This window comes from Chaetura pelagica, unplaced genomic scaffold, assembly GCF_000747805.2.
Source record: "Chaetura pelagica isolate M959 unplaced genomic scaffold, ChaPel_1.0 scaffold242, whole genome shotgun sequence".
Lineage (NCBI taxonomy): Eukaryota > Metazoa > Chordata > Aves > Apodiformes > Apodidae > Chaetura > Chaetura pelagica.
In genome coordinates, this window is record NW_009952377.1 from 706455 (window position 1) to 727586 (window position 21132).

Genomic DNA, 21132 nt, shown 5'->3' on the forward strand with positions numbered 1-21132 from the left:
CTCAAGGTGGGAGAGGCTGGGGGAGGGAAGGGGAGGAGGTGTGTTGTGTGTGGAAATCTTACTCCTGCACTCAGTAATTCCTTGCCATCTTTTAATTAGGAAAATGCACTTTTCATCAGGGACTCTCGCTGCCTGCAGAGGCCCTTATAGAAAAGACAGGTAAGATTTCTAACAGAGTAGGAAGCTGAACTTTTCAGCTTTGCAAAACCCTCCTGGATTTCAAGAAAACCTGCCCTCTATCTGATTGATCCCTGTGCATTCATCCTAAAGCAAACCATGTTTCTAGCTGGAGAGCTGGGAAAAAATATCTGAAAGCACAGCAATCCAAACCAACACTAAAATACATGGCATTCAGATAAATCCTAAACAAGCAAAATGTGTAATTCTTCTACTTCAAGGCTACAGCTGCTTAATAGAATGAAAAATACCAAAATGTTAACTTCTAACATCTATAAAGCTGCTTTTACAGTCTCAAAAATAATGAGGTGTGCTGTTTGAAAAGGCTAAATATTTACATAAACAGAACTAAAAAGTAAAACAGCCAAACTGAACAGACTCTACAAAAAATAGGGCCTCAACAGAGGCTGATACGTACACAACAGTTCTTAACCCTTAAATTTGAATCTATCGTACTATCTTTAAATTCAATACTTTTCTTTTTTTTCCACCCCAGGCTCAAAAATATCCTTTCAAAAGAAATTCTCCCTTTAACCACTCATAATTAACTGTACTGGAGAAGTCTAACTACTCTTTTTAAGAAAAGGAAAAAAAATGTGTATCTTTACCTGATTCCATGCATACGGCTTCCCATACCAGGTGGGAACAATTTTATCTCGAGGTTTTGATTTGCAGATTAAGCTGAAATTACATTAAAATAGCCTTAAGAAATATACTTAATTAGAAATAAAATTATTAATTGTAATTATATTAGTCATAAGAACAAAAGAATTTTAATATTGGATACATGTAGGCATTTATGAGGTGTCTGTGCTGAAGGGAAGTTTCCTTGTTATGCTAGTCTGAATACAGTCAAAATACAGTTTTTCTCAGGGCCATTAAGTGTATCAGAAGGTATTTGCTTTTAAAGAATTTTTTAAAATTTAGAAATTACTAGAATTTGCAACTGTCACTCACTCCATAAATTTTATGCATGCTTATTTAACATAATGTAACATGCAGCTATTTTTAGGGTATTTTGTTTTGCATGACAACTCAATTACTATAGATAGTCTGTCTGCTCCAGTTATTTCCTCAAGCTGTGCAAAGTGCAACAGTAACAGACTTTCATTAATTCTGTCTAGATGTGTTTTTCAAACACTGATTTTAGTCTTAAGTAGTGGTGACATGTAAATAAAATTAGCTTTCAAAAAAATGGAAAAAAGTTTTGCAAGACAGTTCAGGCTAAATTTTTACATATTTACTCATTAATAAAAGGTTTGGGTTTTTTTCCCCAAGACATAAACCACAATGCAATCAGAAGAAACATTCAGAATTAAGAAGGATTTTACATAAGGACTCTTATCATGGCAATAAACAACCCATAACAAACAATTTGTTTCTTCCTTCAGAAAGGTTTTTAAAAAAAGAAAAAAAAAAAGGCCTAGCTTCAAGGGCTTCAGAAAAGAAATCCAGAATTAAAAAAATGGAATTACCACTGGATTTGGTTCCTTGATACCATAACCCTGTCACTCACTAACACCTGCTGTATAGTCCCCACCCCCAGCTGAGCTACCTACATCCCAAGGCCCAGCTCCCTCACAGGATGGATGTGCACCCTTGGCTCTAGGTAATGTGCTCCAGGTGATCCTGCTTTAACAGGGGAATTGGACTAGATGACCTCTACAGGTCCCTCCCAACTCTGACAACACTCTGATTCATGTCTAAAGAAACATCAGTGACATATTTCTGCCTTGAATTTAGCATGTAAATATTGATGTCCAACTATGAGCTCCTGTTATTGTCAGTCACTTCCAGAGAGGTTTTGTGGTGTTGCTTCTTTCAGCCTATCCACTTTCCTTGGCTCCTCCCTACACTTATTACCACATGAATCACAATCTATCTTCATTCAGCTTTGAAGTCTAAACACAGTACTACATTGCAGTGTCCAAAGGCAATGCAGACACCAACCAGCCTCAGGTAGTGGGAGACAACCAGGAAATTCAGTACTGTGTCAGCAGGACACTTAACAGCTGGTATTTTACCAAGAGTTCTCATGAGATGCCACCAGCTTGCTGTCAGCCTGCACTGGAGCTCTTTAAGTTGAATGCAGAAGCATCAGGCACCTCTGAGGCACAGCCTTTCTGAAGCTGTACCACCACTTTCTGGAGGCACACACAGCCCACTGCAACAGCTGGCTGGAAGCTGCCATGTCTCAGAACAGCTGAACTGGTGGCACACAGGGTGCAGCGCCCAAGCCAAAAGCATCACTTTTCTCCCTTGTCATATCCTGGTCAGCTAACATACAATAGGTATCTCCACATCTTCTGAAAATTGTTTATACTCTTAATTTCATTCCCAGTGCCTCAAAAGGTAAGGCTGCCTCCCCTTGCACTTAATATATTATAAAATGCACTACACTGGATTTTCTTTTGAGTTTTGGAAGTATGGGCTCTTGCTTTTGACTAAAGGCAATTTATGAGTTTATTCACAGATGGGAAGTAAAAAAAAAGTCAACTGAGCAGGTACATTCAAAAACAAGTAACATTTGAAAACTCAGAATAAACAGCTGCTCTGATAATAATTTGATAAACTAGGATAAGGGCAGCTAAGCTTAAAAGCTTCTGAACTTTATCAGCATGAAGAACTGCCTCACCATACAGTTACTTTAGAAAAGCTATTTGCCAAAAAGGTCTCATTTCCGAGAGATGAGGCCAATACTAGTGAGCACAACATAACTGAATTCAGGTCTGAACCAGAGCTCTTTTTGAAATCTGGTCAGTACAGGTAAGCATGAGGAAAGTCTAATGATGCTACACAGCACTAAAATGGACACTACGTTTACACACAAGAGGTTTTTCACAGCATGCTCAGCAGTGGCAAACATTAGAAAGAGCTGTAACAGGGATACTTCATTGAACTCTCTCTACCAAACACTTCCCACACTCCACAAGCTGAAAAAAATTCTCAAGACTGACTGCACTGACTCACAAGAGCCTTCTCAGAACCACTGCTTCAGTTACAAAAAGCAGAGAGGCCTGCTGGAAAAGGCAAGTGGCCTTATTTCAATTAATAAATTAACCTGGAACTTCCAGCAATTAACTTGGCAAACACCTATCCTACACAGGTCTGTTGAGGGAGGAAAGGCAGCACACAGCATTAACATTTAATGTAAGGGAGAAAGAATTCTAAATCCTTCTGCATTCTTATGCCACAGGACTTTATGAGCTTTGTCCTGGGTGCACAAAGCAAAGATACATCAGAACTGGTTTTACTGTCTAAGTTTTATGACTCTGAAGTGGTCAGGCTTCCCTGAAAAACCAGTGCTACCACAAGAAGTCTAAAGTTGTTGAGTATACTGTTTTAATTACACAAAGTAAATTAAATGCATCATTCAATGAGAACATGTATTATCTTCCCCTAAGCCTCATCTGAGCTATGCTTCAAGCAATCATTTATTTTGGTTTTGCTGAGACTGTGAAACAGACAATATTATTTTTACAGTATTATTACCATAGAAGTTTCTGACGAACATTTTCCTGCAGCTGTGTCATTATCTCTTGTCCAGAATTCACTGCACATTCACAGAGTAGCTTATTAATGGCTGTCCTTAAGATGTTTATCTGTAAAAATAACAGTGACAGAATATAAAACACTCTAAACCAGCACTAGTTCTCCTATTATATTGACATGAACCTGTTCATGGTACCCATACCACCAAACTTCAACTGGAATATGATTAACATAAGTAAAAACATCTGAAGCTTTAGAAACACTTCCTCCAGATGCATCTCTGCTGGTCAAAGACATTAATGTTCTGCCACTCGATATCACCATCTTCAAGGTTACTTGAATATGCTAAAAAAAACACAGGGTTAACACTTGCCTGGATTTTTTCTGGAAAATAATTCCTTCTGCAAAGGTTTCAAGGATTTTCTCTATCTGTACATAATTTTCATACACACCACAGCTTGGCATCACCATTCTGGCTAAGGTGTCATGCATACAGACGTAACACACCTAAAGCCAGTGCTTTCAGAAAACAATAGCCTACAGATACATGCATGTCCCCTGTGTCCTTAACAAACCTCTAGAAACCACTGGTCATCACCTAATGTACCTGCTCTGCACACAGAACTCATCAGGGCATGTAAGGTCCTCCACTGTCTAAAGCACCTGTCAAACCTGAAGTACAGGTCAAATACAGCTCACTGTCCTGCATAGCAGAGTACAGACACATCCTTCACTGACACATCTCTGTCTGCAAGTTGCAAAAAAGGCTGTAATAAGGAATACAGAGGGTTTTATTATTTGGTTGGTTGATCTGCTCTGGGAGAAGTAGCTTGATAGAGATGATGTAGAGCTGTAAAATCAAATTGAACGTTGCAAAGCAGTAATGCCAGGCTGATCAGCAAAAGCTACAATAATCTTAAGAAAATAATGAACAAGTATTGACACCTGATCAGTGCAAAATAGATGCTTTTGTTTTGAGAAGTGTACAATGTATTATTCTATATTTTATTTTGTTCAAAGTATATGGAGAGGGTAACTTTTTTCTGGTAAGAATTCAAGATTATAGACAGGTAGAACACTAAAAAGCCCCAGAACCACAGCTTTAACAAGTTCTCCTATTAACTGTAGGAGCTAAGGTCTGATGCACTGAATTCTACTTAATTCTGACTACAGCAAAAGTTCTTATGCATATTTTACCTCTGATATGTCTTCCACTCCAAAACGCACATCAAATGTCAGCTCCATGTCATTTTCTGGAAGCAGTGGAGCCCCAAAAGTTTGACTCCAACCCAAACCGCATAGAACACCAGTAAAATACTTCCCACTTTTATCAACCCTATACAGAAAAGGAAGAAAACAGTCTCACCTAGAGATGAAGAAACTAAATTGATATGAAGACAGACTGAAATGAATTTGTCTAAACCACACCAAGCAAGATACAGGTGTGTTTTAAAGAAGCTACAATGATTCACAACTACTCATACTGTTGTTTCTTTTAAATACAGTAATGAAACAAAACTAAAGTACTGGTTATGATAACATACACTCATCAAACTTAAAAAGAAAATCATACTTATGCAAAACAAAACTTTTAATTAAGGAAAGCTAGCTTCACTGTGTTGAAATTAATCTACAGATACATAAATTTAAACAAAACACAATAATGCAACTGCCAGAACTTAGTGTGAACAAAAACCATGCAAGTTCCTCTCCTCACAAAGATTTAAAACTTGCCCAGTTCTGCAGTTCATCTTCCTAAGCTTCCAACACAATTGTCAGAAACTCTGTTGCCTTATCATGAGGGTAGAGCCTGCAGCACTAAAGCCTGAGTACATGAAACAAGTTACCCTACCTACAAAATGTACTAAAACTGATAGAAGTACATGAACAGGAAAATAATATATTAAATGCTGAAAGCAGAGGGAAAAAGAAAAATTGTCAGCAAATTGCGAGGGTCCTTAAAAAAACCCAATACCACCAATGCTTTTTAAAATGCAGAAATACCTGAGTTCTATAGCAGGAGCAAACAGCATGCTAAGGAGTGCAAGCAGACCAGGAATAGGAGGCAGCAAAGATGTATCTTCTAAAAGTACAACTGATCCTGTCACAAAAAAAAAAAAAAAAAAAATCATAATAAAAAAAATCAGAGTATCTAATGAAAATGAAACCTAAAAAAAATTTAATATAGAAACTAAAGTGACATATTTACTCATAGAACTATCTACCTATATAAAAACTGAAGTCTAAAGAAACTGTCCAAGCATTTTTATTATGCATTACCATTTGCATTTGTTGCTAAAGAAGCAGCAACCAACAACTGCTGAAAGGGATCTTCTGGAGCATCATGGACAACAACAGAGTTTATGCTGTCATTTTGTACGACAACGCTTCTAAGGAGGAAATAAGAAATATTTCTTAACATTCAAGAAAACCAAAAATCATACAAACATGTAAAAAACATTACATTCACAATGCAACCTCAAGTATCTAATGAAAATGAAACCTAAAAAAAATTTAATATAGAAACTAAAGTGACATATTTACTCATAGAACTATCTACCTATATAAAAACTGAAGTCTAAAGAAACTGTCCAAGCATTTTTATTATGCATTACCATTTGCATTTGTTGCTAAAGAAGCAGCAACCAACAACTGCTGAAAGGGATCTTCTGGAGCATCATGGACAACAACAGAGTTTATGCTGTCATTTTGTACGACAACGCTTCTAAGGAGGAAATAAGAAATATTTCTTAACATTCAAGAAAACCAAAAATCATACAAACATGTAAAAAACATTACATTCACAATGCAACCTCAATGGATTGCAGTTACTGGCTGAAGATTACCTGAATACTATTTAGCAGACCTATATGATGGTTAATAAATAATCTCTCTGCAAGACATTAAAGCAGCTTTCATAAAACTGTTATAATTTCTCATAGCAGTAGTGTGCACATAAATCCAATTGAGGCCTGACCACTTCAGTCTTTTCAATGAGTAAAAATTCTGTAAAAATCTGTAGGAGTAACTAGGGTGAGTTTTGCTCGCTTAGCAGAAATAGCAGCTAGAACATGGCTATACTTCACAGGAAAGGTCTTCCCATACCTGAACTGGGACACTCTAGTCATACTGTAGCATTTCACCTCATAAGGACTGAATGGGCCAGAAAGTGTTACCTTTAAAAAGAGAGAGAACAAATTATATTCCAGTTAGCTAGCACTTGGATCTTTCCAAAGCAAAATCCTTTATAAATGAAAACCAAAACACATTTCAACATGTATCGAGTGACATTGAATTGATAAACAGAGAAACAGTATTTTCATTTAATCCATCTAAAGCAAACTCGGCTTGTTGAGGCACCTAAACAAAAAAACTATTTCACAGATGCTGGGGATTCATAACTTTCCTCTGCCTTAAAAAACACAAGTTCAAACTTCATAGAGCACCTAACAAAATGAGGCAATTTTTGTTTACATAAGCAGGCCTATTAGTCTTGAAAATCTCACTTTTATGCAAGTGAGTAGTTAAACAGGATTAATCCTGTGGGTAAAATGAGCATGATTAGGTGCTTGAAATCCTGGAAAAGAATGATAATGTAGATGAGGTTTAACTTGTAATCAGAGTGCAGAATAGGACACATACTGTCATATTTCTATGTTCCAGCTTAACAGTGACTAGATGTCTCAAAATATGCAAGTAAAAATAAATTCCGAGTTTGAAATTAGCAGTGGAATAAACACCTACTGTTTCATCACCATCAGCTACTGCAGTATTTGCTGCATTTCCTATCTCAGCTGCTTACCTACTGCTATAGCTGAGGAAGAATGAAACACTGTAAAAAGCATATTTTAAACTTTCTGAAAAATTAACAGAGTTGTAATCTTGCTTTTTGCCGTAGCTTATACAATGGAGACTAGCACGTGTGGAAACACTGTGTTCAGTTTTTCAATTTTATCTTCATTCTGCAGTGGTTCAAAGTGCTGCCTTAGAATGGGTTCACTAAGCTCTTAGTTAGGCTATACTTCAAAACTTTGTTAAAAGCTGTGATAGCCCAGTCTAAAATGGTGGTCACATGATGGCTTTCTACCCACAGAAGGCAGAATGCACCCTGGAAGGCATCTGGAAGTTTGGTTATTGAAGGTACTTTCAGTCTTCCTCTCTATTCTAGGAATGTGAGAAGCCAGGTCATGTAATGGCACAGCAAAACCACCACTCAAGTTACCTTGTGAGTTGGTGCACCAGATTTATTATCAGAGAACAAACTTAACAATCTTCCTATGAGATGCTTTTCTTCCTCTCTTGAAGATGTAGATGTTTTCTCTTCCTTTACTTGGTCCGAAAATAATCCCTTGAGCACATCATGGCTTTTCTACATAATAATGGATAAGTGTTAAAACCATGACAAATCTTTGTTTTTCAAAAATGTTACAGAAAGCAAAAAGGACCTACACAAAGAACAAGCATACTTGCATACAGACGAAACCCCAAAATTCTTCACCTTTCAGATTATTTAAAATATAAAAATGGAAGACAATTAAAACTATGAAACAGTGACACTTTTTCAATGCTTCAGAAAACAGCAGAGCAGTTCGACTCTTGCTGTTACCTCCTGAGAAACACCTCTTTTGGAAGGTGTCTCTGAACAGCAATGCTTTTGGCTAACAGCTCAATACGAATTAAGTACACACACATTAAAAAAATGTTGTCCCATCCAAGTATTAATCTTGCCTAATCCCATGGAATTAGTCAAGACTTTAGCTCACATTCTCAGGACTTCAGACAGCCTGAGCTCAAATAAATTAGTACAATAATAGCAGAAGCAGCTTCCTCAACACATACTTGGGATTCATATGATTCTTCTCCTAGTTCAGCGTAACATTCTTCAATGAGCACATCTCGAATGTTCATGAGATCTCTCCACCTCGAGTAACGGAAAACATCCACATGCAGAACACTGTTCACAAGTGAATACACCTTCACCAGAAGGGTGTAGCCATTTACTAGGGAGGCAAATCTCTGGCTAGCACTGTCACTCCACCGCTCCCCGCATATAAGAGACTTTGCAGAAGGACGCATCTTGCACATCTTGAATTCTAAAGCCTAAAGCAAAAACATTGAAAGCAATGTTTAGAGAGTCAGCATGAAAATCAAGCATTTTCTCTACAAACTGTTTGAATTAATAACTATTAATTACTTCATAATTATTGCAGTGGTTTACTTTAATTCCTATGACTGATACAGCTACTGGCGTTAATTCCTCTTCCAGCATTGCCAACACAGCTTCATATCACATCTCATGTCACTGCAACACTGCATATAGCTGCTAATAAATCTCAGCAAACAGAGCATAAATAAAAGCTAATTTGGTTCTCATTCACATTAAAATCTTAGGAGTGTAGAGATGCTTTATCTGGAAAAGAACTTTACAATACACAGTTCTTATCAACCAAATTAACAGAAAACTTGTCAAGACCACTGCTGCTCTTCTGTCCTGGCAGGCATGAATAATTAAGTTCTCATTTAATCCCTTTCCACAATCACTACCTGTAATTATGTCTTTGAATGCATTTACAACAGAAACCCTACTTTTTTTTCTATCTGGTCAATTAAAATTGGTCATTAAAAGATTAGGCCTGGAGCAAAAATAAATTTCCCTTTGATACAGCTGAAGAAAATACAAAAAAGGATGCTTTGTCCCAAAATTAACTCTAAGTATTATTTTAAATAAATGATAAAACCAAGTAAAATGAACCCTGTCCAAATCTTATACTAAGAAGAGATAAACAAAACCATACTTCTGCTGGTTAATTTCTCATTTTCATCACTAAACACTTCAGAGAACAAAGTCAGTACCTGTTTCAATTCACTTAATAGCTAAATGAGGACTGACAAGCTAATTTTTACTTGAAGTCTCTAGTTATTTTACTTGTCGATATAACTGAAGAGAATTATTTTTCTGAAAAACTGCCTATAAAGTCCCTCAGATTTATGTTACAGATCACTAATTATCAAGAGAGTTCTGTCTGAAGAGATCCAAGTAAAGCCAAGTTGAAAGAACAGCAAAGCAGAGAAAAGCCAAAACCAACTTCCAGCTTTGGGAAATTTCAATCAGTGTCTCCTCTGTATTTGTCCTGTAACTAAGAGCATAGCAAAGCAGGAGTTTTGATGGAACAAAAATACTCTGCACAGTAACTGTAAGCAAGATACTTGCCACTGCAAGCTTGTGCCATGCAGATAAGAAGAGATACTTTGCTGGCATTTATCTGTAGTAGTACCAGCCAGGTTTAAGCAGAGGATAATAAGTTAGACTAGTCATTGATCTATCTCCTCTCCAGGCTGTTTTCTAGGCTGTGTAAAACCCATGTCACTTGCTCAGAGGTTCTTCAGACTAAAGCAAAGTTGACCTACTGCTCAGCCTGTTAACTCCTGAGCTTCGCATATAAGCAGGCAATACAGGAACCACAACACCCTCCTTCTAGAGAGAAATTCTACTTCTTCTAGAACTAACTGATGGAGAAAGAAACTGATAACTGAAAGCGATAAGCAGCTAAAAGGAGCTGTTAAGAGCAATATCTCCTTCCCTCTTCCTGTTCCTATGTTGGCCCCACAGAAACATTACTAGTTCAAATATTCAGTCAAAAAAAACGAGTAACAATGTTTTTTACATCCAGTCAGGCAGCAAATTCAGGCTTTTTTTTTTCCAGTATCTAGCAAGTGCCCCTAAAAACAAAAGGCTGGATAACATTTTTATATAATTTAAATACAATGTAATTCACTTGCACACAAGAATTACTGCTCAGTGCATACACATCTGTGGAAAACATTTTATCCACCTATTAGAGAAGGTGTTTTGTAAGTACACCCATTAGCAAAATATATATATTACTTCTTTATTATTATGAAAAGCATTATGATTTGAGGTATGTTTCTGTTTGCCTAGACCAGACATGAACATTATCTATTAAACAGCAGTTTCCCTACCTGGAAAGGAATCTCTCGAAGACAGCTTGGCATCTGTTTTAATTTCTTTAAAGGCACTTTTGATCTATTTCCATAATCCACAAAAAAAACCTGGAAAAAGGGTCAAAAGCATCTGCAGTAAAAGTGCTACTTCGAGTGGTAAGGAAAATGACAACATAAGTTTAGTAATTACAGTACAACACAATCTTATCAAGTGTAATGCAAGCAAATCCAGAATTTGGAAAACATGTAAATGAAATAATGTAAAAAAACAATAAGTCAAATTTTATCCTGTCTAGTACATGATCCACTAGTCATGCAAATAATTTGCTAGATCTAGAAAAGGTAAAGGTAACTGAAAGGCTCCAGTCTCCTTCCCAGAACTACATCTGTATAATCTGACTTCTTAACAATGAGTGACAGTACCTAGTAACTGCTCTTAGATAAGCAAATACTGACATGGATCAGAGACACTATTTATAAAAGCAAGGGAACTCAATGCAAATAGTGTTGTTATTCAGTTAGCATTGTTATTCAATTAGCATTGTTATTCAGGAGTGTTCCACGACTTCAAACAGATTACAACTCAGTATTAACTCTATAGTGGTGACACCCAGCTGTGCTCAGAAATCTAGAAATTCAGACGTGGAATGGGCTGTGCAAAGGCCAATCTTACAAAATAATAACAAAAAAAAGAAGTAATAATCTGTCATTAACTGCTGAAAAGTATTTGCCTTAAAACCAAATATCAAACTTGAACTGTGCTACTCATTTCCGTTACTGGTCTCAGCACAAAAAGCCAGAATGGTCTGATAAATTTGCTATTAACACAGAATTCAGCAATGTAAACACCAATACAAAAAATGTCACGTTGCATGGACCGAAGAATTCAACAGAAATGGGGGGAAAAAATTGTATTAAGTTAAATATATCCTTTAGAATTTTAAACAATTTTCTGCTATGTTCTATTATTATTTATAAATTCTAACCAATAGAAGATTGCCAAGGAAACAGAACTGCGCATAACTGAGGTGACCCATGCAAAAAAGCTATGAAAAGGCGAACAGGGCATGTGCCACATGAAGTATTTCTTAAAGCAGAGGAGGAACACTGTGTTGGAAGAACAATACTAGTATCACTGCATAAGCAAAGGTGGAAGAGTAATTATGGGAGCCTGCAAATTTCTGCTTCAGAAAATTGAGGCCCTAACAAAATAAAAGAATGAGATGGAGACCAGGTGAAGACAAAGGCAATGTAGTATGATAAAGAGTGCAACTACAATCAGCAAAACAAAGTCCAGGAAGAAAAAGACAGACAAGAAACTGAAAAGGAGGGAAAAGAGGTGGAAAAGAAGAACACCTTCATAAACGAGGGTGATAATCACTGGCAGAAGAACAAGCTTAGATGAATTGGCCATGAATGACTGAAAATTGCCAATACAGTGTGGGCAAGAAACTTACTTTTCAGATGTAATCTCAATATATTTCTGAAGAGATGGGGTTGTTGCCAGCAATGCAGTACTGGACTCTGATCTAGGCATTCCTTACCATGTTTTCATGGCTACTGGAAGTTTAAGTCTTTATTTTGCTTTGCTCTGCTGCAGCACACAAGAAACTTCTCTGTATCAACCAATGGACTCTCAATTTAATACTAAAATATTCCTGTGTTCTGGAAAAAAACCTAATTCATCTATTCTTTGCCATATTTAATTAAGGTTTTAGTTTAGTTATAGTTCCACAGATTTCTTTATGAACACAGTGCTTGTAAAAAAGAAAAGCATGGCTCCAAGATTGTTAACCCAATTACATCCTACCAATTCCACATGACATAACATATTACTGTACCTCTGCAAAATCTCCACAAATATACATAATACGAGCTCTGTAGTATCCTTTGTTTTCCATATCAGTGAATGGTGCCAGACAAACCAACTCTGGACGTGGAGACACTGGCAAATCCATCAAGTTCTGGTAGTTAATTTCAGCAGTTAGATTCTGAAGTGCAGTCCTGTTTTTTTCATCTGTCCTGTAACCCCAGAAGTGTCCAACTTCTACTATCTGAACATATAAAAATTAGACAATATCAGATTTCAAATTATTTTACTCTTCTACATCAAATAGGAAACATATCTGAGCAAAATACACTAAAGCATTCCTATCTTGACACACAGAGAAATGTTCTTATACTGCAATAATGCAGTGAAGCATTTCTCTCTCATTCTTAGAAGTTACTTTACAATATGTTTATTTGCTGTGCAATTGCAATACACTTCATCTAAACACTCTGATACAAGCATTACTAATACACAGAAAATTAAGAAAAGGCTGCTTTCGTTTTTCTAAACCATACCAACACACAAAAGATAAAAGGCATACAGTTGATTAGACAGAAAAATACAGCTAAGGTGCACTTTTCTGATTAGTAAAATAATACCAGTTAGCTACATCTATCAGCAAGGCAGCATTGTTACAGTTATGATTAGTCACCCTTCAGGAAACTGAAAAGAACACATCACTACTTATATCAAACAGAACGAAAGAGGTAATTTTCTCAAATGGCTTACTGAACTCATATACTGTTCCTGATATTATACTGAATGCTCATGATAAAAAAGAATATTTATTTACAATACATATGATCATTAAAGCTGATGTACTAACAAGAAATAGCATTGCTAGCAAAGTGGTTGGAATGTGTCTGGTCAAATCCCTGAACATTTTTTATCTGAGACTTCACTCAATAAAGCAAAGAAAATATTTAATATCCCTCCAAAACATGTCACTTCTATCAAGATTCATCAGTCTATAATTTCCACTAGCTCAGTGGTTTGGAATTTTTAAATTATTGTTTTTATTTCAGCAGAATAAATATTGCTTGCTAGTACTCAGTTTGTTGAGAAGAACACAGTTAACATCAGATTTAAAAAATGTTGATATCTGAAGCTGAGAATTTTTATATATGTATATAATTTTCCTCTAACACACTATTGTTTATGGATGCAATATTTTTCTGAATAAGCATGCAATACCATTAACTCATCTACAGTTTCTGAAGAAAACTGATTCTCGTTTCCATAGCGTTCACAAATATTCTACCTCTCCCATTAATCCTCTTCACATTTGTGCCTATTTCCAGCTAACATTTACGGCCAGCAAATCCCACACATTTTGTCAAGTGCAAATAAATACCCATGTTTGAAATTTGAGACATTAGAAACTAGTCTAAAGAATATTTTCCATGCCTCTTATGGATACCTCTGTGCTAAAACCATTACTAGCACCCATTCTTTTCATTTAAGCTTATATCACCTCTGCAAAGTTACCTAGGTACTGATTATCAGTTATTACCTAGTTCAGATGTGGAACATTCTTACCTCTGTTACCTTGATTGACAGAAGACAATTTGGGATCATCTTTGACTCTTGCGAAATACCAAATGAGATTTCCACAGGTTCCACTGTCTGTTGCTGACAGTCCACATTTACTCTAAAAAATGTATTGCATAAACATGCTAAGTACTTTACTCACAAGTGAAAACTCAAGAGCTCAATTTTTTTCCCTTTCATTTGCTTCCCAAGGTGTCTCTAGGGCATGTTTATGCACTTAATGTCTTCTATTTAGAAATATATTAACTCAATTACCAGGGTGTGTAGTGGTAGGACAAAGGGTAGTGATTTTAAGGGCGAAAAGGGGAGATTTAGGTCAGATATTAGAAAGAAGAAATTCTTTACTGTTAGGGTGATGAGATACTGGAACAGGTTGCCCAGGGAGGTTGTGGATGCCCCATCCCTGGAAATGTTCAAGATTACGTTGGATGAGGCTTTGGGCTACCTGGTCTAGTGGGAGGTGTCCCTGTCCATGCAGGGGGGTTGGAACTAGATCATCTTTAAGGCCTGTTCCAATTCAAACTGTTCTATGATTCAATTAGGACATAAAATGACCTCACAGAACAAAAATACTACAGAGAAACTGAAACTGTTTGAATTCTATAATGACCAAACACAGGAAGATAGATACCAAGACTCAACTGTGCCATCAATTTATTAGAAGTTTGAACAATTAAGGTTAGTGAGGCTTTTTGCTATGGCATGCCTCCTAGCTTCATTTTAAAAAAATCCTACACACCAAGATAAATTCAGCATCTCTCTCTCTCTCTCTTTCTTTATATATATGTGTATATATATTTATATATATAAAAATATATAATATTACTTGACAGAATTTAAGAACTCTAAAATTAGTCTTTCAGCCTAGGAGACTTCTGTCTTGAGCCTCTCAAGAATTAATTTTCACAAAGATTTTTAAGTGCTGTTTTGGGCACAGAGAAACCGCTAAAATGCTTTACTAAAAACTAAGGAAAATCAACTGGGAGTGAAGTATTGCCTGCACTTTGATCTTTCCAGTTCATTCCTGCCTATTTAAACTTCTTTTTAAAAAATATTAAAATAGCTGCAGACAATCATGACCTTGCCAGATTACCATATTAGCAAGTTTCTTGTATGACCTGAAGCTAAGAATCAGACATGCCAGGTTTTCCTAGCAAAAGCAGGTGCAGACCAAAGAGACTCACTACATGCCATTCCTCAATCAGTATTATCTCTTATGCTTCCCTACCTTAGGTTACTTTTCCACCCAATTTCTGTTGTTACAGTCCTCCCCCTCTCCCCTTATGTCCCCAAATGCCAGTTCTTATTTGTTTTGGTGCTAACAATCCTCAGGTTGTTTCCAGCATGAACAGAAATTACTGTGTACACCCATCTTTCCATACGCCAAAAGTAAACGGACTAGGACATTTTAAAAAAACAACAAAAAACAAACCACGACAGTGTATACCAGGAGTTCCCTTAAGAAGTAAAACATCTTTAATTATAAAGAAATATATGAGAGAATCATGTTATTTCTAGTCCTACAAAAGCATTCGGCTTATACAAAGTTTAAACATCTGCTTTTGAATTTAACACGTCTTCATTGGTGATATGGCCAAGGAAATTTCCACGGAATCCAAAAAAACTCATTTTGCTGCAAGGATACCCATTTTCCATGTGCAATACAATTACCTTAGAAACTCCATACTTGCAGCTGTCACACCTTGCAATTGCTCTTCAATATCATTTGTAGAATGCACATTCAGCTCAAGAGGAATTTTCAGCTGTGACATCTTCACTGACAAATAGACTGCAGGAAGAATCTTAAAGGCCTCCATTGGGTTACGGGAGAATTCCACAAAAGCCCTATTCAAAGAAATACCACCAAATAAAATTGCAATAAATACCTGATGATGAAACAAAACAACCCACAAAAGCCATTGTTTCTTCTCCCTGTCTTTATCTTAGCAGGCTAGCAAAGAGCAAAAAGTAACGACGCCTCACCAGCTTTGCCTACTGATCTTTTGCACCTTAAAACTGTAATTACCATGACAGTTATAAGAAAACTTATTAACATTCTCATAAGCATGTACCAAATTCACTGAGCATGTTTAACACAAATAGAAAGGATGTGAAAATATATGTAAATAAGGAAAGAATAAGATAGAAAAAGACATCAAAAGGGCAACACAAATTCAACTTTGGACAGTTTAGTCCAAAGTTAGCCAGATTAGCTGAAACAGCCTGTGGCATTCATTTTGTGAAAAGCCATCTGACTGTACAAATAAGACAAACAAGCTAAATTCAGTATACAATTTAGAAATATCTACAGACAGAGTTAAGGTCCACTGTTAGACAACAGAAGAGACAAAACAGAAGGTTTTGTTCAGCTAGTTTATCTGATGTTACTCCAACTAATGAATATCAGACTTAGAAACCACCCTTCTTACTCTTGCCAATACATTAAAAATAATTATTCCAAAGAGATGAGAAATACACTCATTTTGTCAGTGCACCATTGATAAAGAAATAAACTGATTACTAGGTAACTAACTAGATCACTGAGAAAGTAAGAAAAGCAGCATTCTTAAAGTATTTCATACTTACTTTTTTCCATCATAGGTAATAGATTTTACCTGCCCACACTGTCTAAACAGTGACTGCAACTGTTTATGGTATAGGTATCCATAGGGAGGAATATTCCTCAGCTGTTAAGAAAAATAAGTTAAATTTTTATATGTTCAAATACGTTACTGCGTTACTAAGTTCATCTGAATAGTTTGCTTCCCCCTTCACCTGAGCTGCAACACTGATACACAACCTAAAACGCAACAAGTTCCAAAAATACTATATACTATATTAAATTTAAAAATCTGAAGAGACAATAAAATCTGCCCTACTTTTGCTGCCCGACTGCCTCAAACTAGTAGAAAAATGGCTTCTTTCTCTAAATATAAATGGAGCAGCTTAATTTGTAATTATATCTATTCATTTAACAGTTTTTCCTATAAGTTGTCTAGTGTCCCTTTTTGCTTAGAACAGAAAAGCAATGGATTGCTGTGTTTCCTTGCCCACCACTTCCTAGGCAGTGCACATAGCCTGGGCAACAGGAGAAGCTACAGCTCTGTGTGTCCTGGCAGAACCACCATGTATTGAATTACTGAGGTATGGTCAGACAGCTTGCACAACTGGAGGGCACTTACGGAGGGACACAGGCTTCTTAGGGATGACAGCCAAAGGGCAACCTCCTGGACTGCTCTGTGGGGACAAGTAGCTCAAATAAGATGCTCTCACATGGAGCATAAAATGAGACAACCCAGACCTTGTGGGATAAGGAAGAGGTCAGTAAAGGTGAGAGGAGAATTTGTAACAGAGCATCAGGGAACACGAAGCAGACAAGCTTTCGGCAACCTGCGCAGGTCTGCAAATGACAGACCCTGCATCTTAAGGGGAGACAATAACGTCTCTGACAGGGCAGGACCCAAGCTCCTAGATTCATGAAGGGTTTTGAAATAAGTCCTGAACACAGGTCATGAGCCAAACATGGCTATTTGGATCTGCTATTAGGAAACATGATAGAACTTGTTATGGAAGTGGTAAGAGCAGCCTGGGGAAGAGCAACCAGGGAAGAGGGGATCTGAAGATCCTAAGGAGAGTGAGGAAGACAGGTAGCAAAATACACACCCTGTAATCTAAGACAGCAGTTTGGTTTATTCAGGGAACTGGCAGGTGGGATCCCATGGGAAGCTGCAGAATCTCCATCCTCAGGGCTTTTGCCAAACCCAAGTGGATGACACCTAAGCAACACGGTCTGAATTCACTGTTAATCCTGCTTGGACCTTATCACCAGACTAGGTAACTTCATGAGTTCACTTCCAAATTAAATTATTAAAAAAAATTGTCATTTTTGGATTTTAATCCTGAAACTACTACAAATGGCTGAAGTTACGGGAGCTGCAACATCTTTTCAAAGACATTTTGGTAAAAGTAACATTCTAGTTAAGTATAGTGTAATGCATTATGTTAAGCACAGTGGATTCTATAGATAGTATATAGTTAAATATAATGGATTATGACTTTACCCTGCATAACCAAGCAACAGGAGAGATACGAATGTATTTCACAAATTCTGTGAGCTAAAATAGCTTGAAAACTAACTCTACAAAGCAGCAGAATAGCTTTCTCCCAGTTTCATACCTGGACCCTCAGGAGGCAGATAAGATTCAGTGCAAGAAAAGGGCTTGTGCAGTCAAAAACAAAGCAAGACTCCAGTAGCAGCAATTCACAACAGCTTAAGGCTGTAGTTTCACAACTTGTTCCTATGGCACTGTACCCAGATAGCCATTTCTCTCCCTTTTTCTTACTCTATCACTCTCATAGGAGATTTTTAACAGAGAACCACAGAACTCCTACCTAGCAAGTTAAAACTTGTACATTTTGAACTATCTTTCAGCTACACAGCTGTCTATTCTGCCCTTTGGTTGTTACAATCTTAGATACGAACCAATACATTATTTTTAGAAAATCTTCATATGCCTCTGAATTCTAATACTAGGATCTGCTGCTGGTCAAAAACATGGCCAGGTCAGACTGCAAAAACTGTCTCAAGGGAAGAAGACAATTTAGAGAGACCAGAGAGCGAAAGGAATAATTGCCTTTCATAATTTTGGCACACATCATTAGAATATCATACAACTGTGTCTCAGATTGAGAGCTTGAGGAATGCAAAGCATTTACACACCAGGAATATCATTTACACTGATAAAGACACAGCACCTACTTCTTCCTTCTAAAAGATAATAACCAGCTGATATATGTAAATAGCTCTATAATCTTAATCAATGCTGCTGTGGCAAGACTAGTCTTGTCTTTATTCCAGCAGACTGAGCCTAGTCTGCTACACAGGATTTATTTGGTTTTTTTCTTCAATATCCTGAAACAATAGGTTAAAAACTTCAAAACATACATTAATATGTTTGTGCATACATACTATGAGGCCAGCATCTCCTTCTATACAGAACTAGCCTCTCTTCTTCGGTACCAGTAAAGCATGAAAAAATTCCTTGTCAGTAAGCTTTTGTAAGTTTCTCTCCTACCTCTTCATATATTTTCTCCTATGCCAATAAAAGTCTATTCTTTGAGGCTCACTCACTTGTGTGTTTTCTTTAAGCATAGATCATGATTATTTTACAATGGCATGCCTAGTTCAGACACACCAAACATTTTCCTAGTTCAGACTGTGTGCCATCTTGCAAAATCAACACAGCCATTTCAAACCTGCACTTAGTCAATCAGAAAAAAATATTCCTAAAAGGTAAAAAAGAAAGCAGAGTGCAATACCTCAGTAACCTTAAAGCAACAAATATGCATGCCATGCACTCTCAAGTGGGAGATTACAAAGAACTAATCTTAAAGTTGCAACCACACAGTTCATACTCACTAAAACATACCCTGGATACTCCTGTTCTATTTTTCAAATCTTTTGTTAATTTTATGACAGCTGTTTGCCTGTGCAATAGCAATCAAATGCACAGAACTAATTTTTAGTAGGAACTCTTCTAAAATTGCCCATCCACACAATGCTTGTTGTACAGGAAGGGAGATGGGAGAGAAGACTACAGACCAAGGATCAGAGTAGATCATTATTTCTGTCTTTGCACAAGACAGATCAAAACTTTAAAATACCACCCAAACTCTACGTATACTTATTACTTGATTCTTTATCAAGTCATCCACCTTCTTAACATACCATTACAGTGGTATTTGGATCTTTGCCACCAAGGTTTCTCGAAGCAGTTTCTACAAAACATTTTCCAAAAGTAAAGTAGTTTGGATAGAAAGCACCAGCTATTGCAACCTGAAATCAACAAAATACTTGGTAAAACACAAGAGATTATATTCAATTTCCTGAAATGAGATACACTAGCAACATAATGAGATACTGACAGATTTTTTTTTTCCTGTGTCTTTCCAGGAATTACTGCCATTTCAGTCTCAACATTAACTCATGCAAGTCCTTAAAAACATATTTTAATGAAAAGAGTTCAACTTCTGGAGCAATTCTGCAACATTTTAATATTTTCGTATGCAAACTTGCTCTATGACAAGTATAACTCTTAACCCTGATATCAAGAAAAGCCCTAATTTAAAAAAATTAACATAAAATAGCTACATGAAGCTTGCTCAGCTTTCATGTTACACTTTACAGTATTAACAACTTAGATCTGAAAAGTTCACTTCTTACACATTTAGACCAATTACCACTGAAATGATAAATAGGTCTGTGAAAAAAATAAATCACTATTAATCAGTCTAATTAGACAAGAAATTTAACTGGGAATTTGAAAAAGTTACAATATCTGAAAGACATCAGATTTCCTCCTTCCCCACCAAATAGGCCAAGCTAGTGGTGGTTCAAATGGAGCATTCAAAACAAGTGAAAACAACATTTTCAAAAATGTTAGCTCTTAGCCTTCTAACAGAAACCATCCTTCTTTAGATTCATATGATTCTAACAAAGATTAGTCTAAATACATGTCTGAACTGATCTTGGTTGATTTTGATGAACTGTCAGAAGTGAAGAGCCAGAAGATCAACTTAGTGTGAATTCTGAACCATTAAAAGTAAAATTAGTTGTCCTTTTAAGTCATCAAACATAATTACTTTTTTTCACCTGCAACCTCAACATCCACAGATTAAAAAAAATTTTAAACACAGGTGTAATACTACTATACATCATCAGTACTACTATATAAAAATCCAGCTATAGTTTTTAAAATAATGGCTCTCTCCTGAAGAGTGAATAAAGCATTACCTGCAAAATGAAACGTTGTTTGTACACACATTCTTGATCTCTAGCAGATGGTTGAGCATTAACATACATGTTAAATGCTCTGACTCGCTTTTTCAAGTTGTTTAATAACTCTGCCACCTGAAATTTGAACTCTAAGTTACATATTGATCATATCAAAACCATCCACAAATTAAAATAAATTATGTTTGTAAAGTCTAAATAAGCGAGGAAACTCCCTTTCCATTCTAGGTGTACCTACAGAGGGGGACCTGTAAAATTAGCAAATAATACTGGAGTTCTAGAAGATGTTAAAAAATATGTTAAACAGTTAATAATTTAACACCAC

At 36.4% G+C, this 21132-nt stretch overlaps 1 protein-coding gene across 1 annotated transcript in view; it reads right to left on the minus strand.

The window, feature by feature from the left end:
• Positions 1 to 21132, minus strand: part of TDRD9 (tudor domain containing 9) — a 66767-nt gene that overhangs the window by 532 nt on the left and 45103 nt on the right. The window contains exons 21-35 of the mRNA XM_010008164.1: positions 20808 to 20924; positions 19743 to 19850; positions 16601 to 16701; positions 15686 to 15859; positions 14003 to 14114; positions 12474 to 12686; positions 10651 to 10740; positions 8509 to 8769; positions 7892 to 8038; positions 6775 to 6845; positions 6285 to 6394; positions 5674 to 5770; positions 4867 to 5005; positions 3670 to 3779; positions 786 to 858 (exon numbers count right to left, since the gene is read on the minus strand). Of these exons, the coding sequence (XP_010006466.1) occupies positions 786 to 858; positions 3670 to 3779; positions 4867 to 5005; positions 5674 to 5770; positions 6285 to 6394; positions 6775 to 6845; positions 7892 to 8038; positions 8509 to 8769; positions 10651 to 10740; positions 12474 to 12686; positions 14003 to 14114; positions 15686 to 15859; positions 16601 to 16701; positions 19743 to 19850; positions 20808 to 20924 (1923 nt within the window). The remainder of the gene's footprint in view (positions 1 to 785; positions 859 to 3669; positions 3780 to 4866; positions 5006 to 5673; positions 5771 to 6284; positions 6395 to 6774; positions 6846 to 7891; positions 8039 to 8508; positions 8770 to 10650; positions 10741 to 12473; positions 12687 to 14002; positions 14115 to 15685; positions 15860 to 16600; positions 16702 to 19742; positions 19851 to 20807; positions 20925 to 21132) is intronic.